This window comes from Pteropus vampyrus, unplaced genomic scaffold, assembly GCF_000151845.1.
Source record: "Pteropus vampyrus isolate Shadow unplaced genomic scaffold, Pvam_2.0 Scaffold75, whole genome shotgun sequence".
Lineage (NCBI taxonomy): Eukaryota > Metazoa > Chordata > Mammalia > Chiroptera > Pteropodidae > Pteropus > Pteropus vampyrus.
The window spans coordinates 1,198,987-1,203,542 of NW_011888856.1; the positions used below are offsets into that span (position 1 = coordinate 1,198,987).

Consider the following 4,556-nt stretch of genomic DNA (forward strand, 5'->3'; position numbering starts at 1 on the left):
GTGCTCTGAAAATCTGGGCCCAGAGCTTAGGGGTAATTTCACTTTTAGACCCGCGTTGTTACAGTTGGCATGGGCTGATTCACAGACCCCTGAAATTGCTATGGGCTACAAGCAGTTACAGAGCATGGGATTTTCTCACAAGCACTAAAGCAATACATCTTTTCTAGCACCAAAGCAATACATCTTAAAGGGAGGGGACATATCTGTCTAAACACTAAAAGCAATATATCTTAAGGGGAGGGTGAGTTCTCAGTTGACCCTGAGATCTTTGGCCTATGCCAGCAAGCATGTTTAGAGAAGCAGAACAAAGGACTGATTAGAAATATTGGCCATTTAAGTGGGGAATTCCTCTCCAGCACCTGCTTATCTGTGGTTTTGCTTTCTATGGTTTCAGTTACCCTTGGTCAACCACAGTCTGAAAATATTAAATGGAAAAATTCAGAAATAAATAATTCATAACGTTTAAATTGTGCACCATTCTGAGTAGTATGATGAAATCTCTCAACATCCCTTTGTCCAGTTTCTTCACACTATACATGTTCTCCACCCATTCGTTAGTCACTTAATAGCCATCTTGGTGATCAAATCGACTGTCTCAGAATCACAGTGCTTGTGTCCACATTATCCTTATTTTACTTAATAATGACCCCAACGTGAAAAAGTCATGATGCTGGCAATTCGGATATGCCAAAGAGAAGCTATACAGTGCTTCCTTTAAGTGAAGAGGTGAACATTCTCAATAAGGAAAACAAAAAGCATATATAAGGTTAAGTACTATCCAAGGTTTCCCATAGGGGTCTTGGAACTATTTCCTGCAATTAAGGGGGGATGACTGTACTCTGAAAAAGGAGATATAGTTCATTTACACAGTAGAGTTAATGGAGATTGCAGGAAGGGGGTGGTTTTATTTATCCTGTTGTTTTCTGAGGCATGATGCAAAAAGAAACGACAGGCCAATTCCGGAAGGAGAGTTCATTTTTAATGAACTTGAAAACATGTCATAGCTCAATGTCCCCAGAGTTTTTCTCCCTTTAGCTCTTACTTACAGAGCAGACATAAAATAGAATTTATCTTCATCATAAAATACACGTAACTAGAAGAGCCTCTTCGATGTATCATAGGTTCATAAAAGCATTTCCTATTTTTCCCTAGAGATAAAGATCATAAAAATACAAGCAAAAGTTTTTTCAGAATAATGTTCAGAAAGTATTCGATTGTCTCAAATTGTTAATTCTGATCTTGATAATCTCCTTCCAACACTTTTTTAATAAAAATTTCTATTTTTTCTCAAGATATTTGTTCTTATAGACAATATCTTGTTAATGAATTTATTATATTAATACAACTCATAAAAAACTAACTTAAAAGTTGTTATTCTAAATTGTTATATGTACCAGTCTATATATTTAGAGATGGAAAAAAATCCGGAAATTTCTTGCTTACTTTCTCTCCCAAATTTTCCAAGTAACATATCTTCTTTGTTTGTAGCATTATTTTAAATGATATATTTTTAAAACATTTAAGCAACGTAATAGTTATGAATAACTGATTTAATCTTGAGTGTCAGCTCTAGGATGCAAAGTGATACAGATTTTTATAAAGCCCTCACTGGGTGTCCTGCACAATGAATTAAACAATTGACATTCATTGTAGATACAGAGTTCTAAAATGCCCTACCCTTACATACTTTTAAAAAGATGTTCAATTAGGCTTTAATTTTAGCTACATCAATTGTGGAAAATATGAGAGATGGAAAAGAACAGTAACATATTCTGCAAACAGGGAATACTATAGTTTCACACATAGTTCTGAGCCAACGCCAAGAATTTTGTATTATATAAATGATAGAAACATCTTTAAAAATTTCTACAGTATTTTTGGTAGCATTAAAACAGTTCTACTGAATCAGAAACTAAACTTGATTATAGGATGCCTGTTTTTCTCAGCTATACTTAGATTAGAATGCATGTCCTTAAATTTCAAGGCCAGGAGAGAAAATATCAACTTTTAAAGTTGTTTAAACTAAGGTAGTTGCCTGCTTCAAATAGAATTCGAGCAGTCCTAAACTTCACAGCCAATTATTGTAGTAATCTCGAATTCTATTTGAAGCAGACACCTATCCTTTCGTTTAACCCCAAAACTGTCCTGGATAAGACTTGTTAAATGTTAGCACTTCCATTATTCACTTTAAATTGACAGGATGAGAATCAATACTAAAAAAAAAAAAAAAAATTGAAGTAGTACAATCAGCTAGGAAATTATAAAAACCCTGGTGACAAGATCTCATATAGTTTGTCCTGACTGGAGTACTAAACCCAGAAAAAAGAGAGAATGAAAATATCGTTCTTTTTTAAACAGCAGGACTAGACTACTCATTATATAGATGTCCCTGTAAACTTCCTTTGTTGTCAAGGATACTCTGCTTCAGGCCTTAAATCGCTTCCAAACTCCTATAGATAATATTTAAATGGGAAGAAAAGTAAAAACTTGGAAGAAACTCTGGGTAAGCAAGTTACTTAAGGGCTCCGCATCAATATTCCTTCGTGTTATCAAATATTTAAGAGTAAAGGGCAGAGAGACCCTAAGCCAGAAAGTCCAAGGAAATGAAGTGAAAGAATTGGATACTCAGAGAATGAATAGAAAAGACGTTAAAAAATAAGTAAAGGTGTGAGAAGAGGAGCGAAGGAGCGGAGATTTTAAGAAGACAGAACAGAGGGCAAAGAAGGAGGGAGCGAGTAGAGGCCACAGCTGGGGAGCAAGGGGGCGACAAGCGTGCCGGAAGTACTCGCCCCTCCCAGGCCCCACCCACTCCGTAGGTCCCGCCCCCATGGCCCCGCCCCCAAGCGTCCTCCCTCCGGGGCCCGCTTCGCTCCGCCTCGCCCGCGGCGGCCGCCGCGTCAGGTGACAGCCCGGAAGCCGCCCAGGCGGATGCGGGAAGCGCGGCGGCGGCCCGGAGGGGGGGCGGGGCGGAGCTGCAGCAGCCTCGGCCGCCTCCAGGCCCCCTGCGCGGCACTCATGCGGCGCCCTGGTTGACACCCGAAATCTGCTGATCGCCGTCCTCCTGGGGACCGCGGGGTCGCCCGACCCGCCGCCCTTGGCGGTTGAAGTCGTCGTCGTGCGGGCCCGCGGCGGCTGTCATGGAAAAGGCCGGGCGGGGCGGCGATGGCGCCCCCCGGGGGCCTGTCCTGCACATCGTGGTGGTTGGCTTTCATCACAAGAAGGGCTGCCAGGTGAGGAAGGGACCCGATCTTGCCCCCGGCCGTTCGGGCGTCCCCTCGCCGGCGGCGCCCACCCTCCTCCATCCCCGCCGCAGAGCCCTCGGCCAGTCGCCTCAGCTCGACTCCTCTCTCCAGCTCCTCGCGCTCGCCCCACCTGCAGCCCATGCCCGCAATTCCCTCTTTCTCCTGCCCCTGAAAATTGCTTTCCAAGCAGCGGAGGAGCTGCGCGTTGGTGTGTTGGGGTTGGTCGGTGTTTAGGTTCCTTGGTGGAGGGAGAGAGTGGGGAAGATCGGCCCCACTCTCGTCCCAGTCCATCTCTGTCTCCATTGACTTTGCATGTCCACGTATAACGGGAGCCTTTAGGAAAATTCAGCACTTGGACTGCGTTTTCGAGGTCATGAGTTCCGTGGGCTTCCACACCAACGCCTAAGGTTGGTCGAAGCACATGTGGCGCGGTGGGAAAATCCACTTCCTTTGTTTATCTTTGGAAGCCCGAGAATCCGTCGCGTTAGGGTGGTGTATTGACTCCGCCCCGCCTTTCCCATTGGGCTTCGTTTTGCTATTCGATCTCGTCCAGATCTTGTTTCTGGTGAGAGGTTAACCTCTCCAGCTCAGTTGCAGTAAGAGAAGGTGTGTTTACCGTGCAAGGAAATGTCTTTTTTTTTTTTTTTTTTTTTACAAAGTCGTTTGTAAGCTGCTTCATAGAAATGGTAAAGGGAACAATGGTACATTTGCAGTCTGTGTATCGAAGGCCAGGGAACAAAACAGAAACAGGATTATTTAAGGGGAGTAAACACTAGAAGGCAATGATGTCATAATGTGCTAGTGAACAGGAAACTGAATTGCTTAAATATTAAAAATACCGATTTCTACCACTAGGTAATGTAGCATTTTGCTTCCGATATTTCACAGAAAATGTAACACTTTAGAAGACTTTTTTTGGAAAAATTTAAGTTCGTTGGAGAATAATAACAAAAAAGTGATGAAGTGAAAAGATGATTGTGTTTGCATGTGTTTTAAAGACTGCTTAACTTTAAAATATATCAAAGTCCTTGTCCCTCAGGTAAAAATGGCATAGGAAGATCCCAAGGAGGAAGTGGCATTATTCAGTGTGGTATTAAAAAAAATTCCAAGCAGCTGTAGAATATGTTTTTTAAATGTGGCCCTATATTTAGAGCTAAGAGAATAGATATTTGCATTTTGTATAATGGCATGCAAACACGGCATTCATCATCATTAGATTTTTAATTCTTTAAAACTTCACGTCTTTGCTCTTTTTTTTTTTTAACATCTTTGATCTTAATTGTCACTTTATAACTTCCTTTGGTTGTGGGTGAG

The 4,556-nt window shown here is 42.0% G+C and overlaps 1 protein-coding gene across 2 annotated transcripts in view; it reads left to right on the forward strand.

Moving 5' to 3' along the window:
* Positions 1 to 2,898: 2,898 nt before the first annotated feature.
* AVL9 (AVL9 cell migration associated) overlaps positions 2,899 to 4,556 on the forward strand; it is a 39,199-nt gene continuing 37,541 nt past the window's right edge. For both annotated transcript variants that reach the window (XM_011362467.2, XM_023532022.1), the window contains exon 1: positions 2,899 to 3,230. In XM_011362467.2, coding sequence (XP_011360769.1) covers positions 3,138 to 3,230 — 93 coding nt within the window. In that variant the 5' untranslated portion in view covers positions 2,899 to 3,137. The remainder of the gene's footprint in view (positions 3,231 to 4,556) is intronic.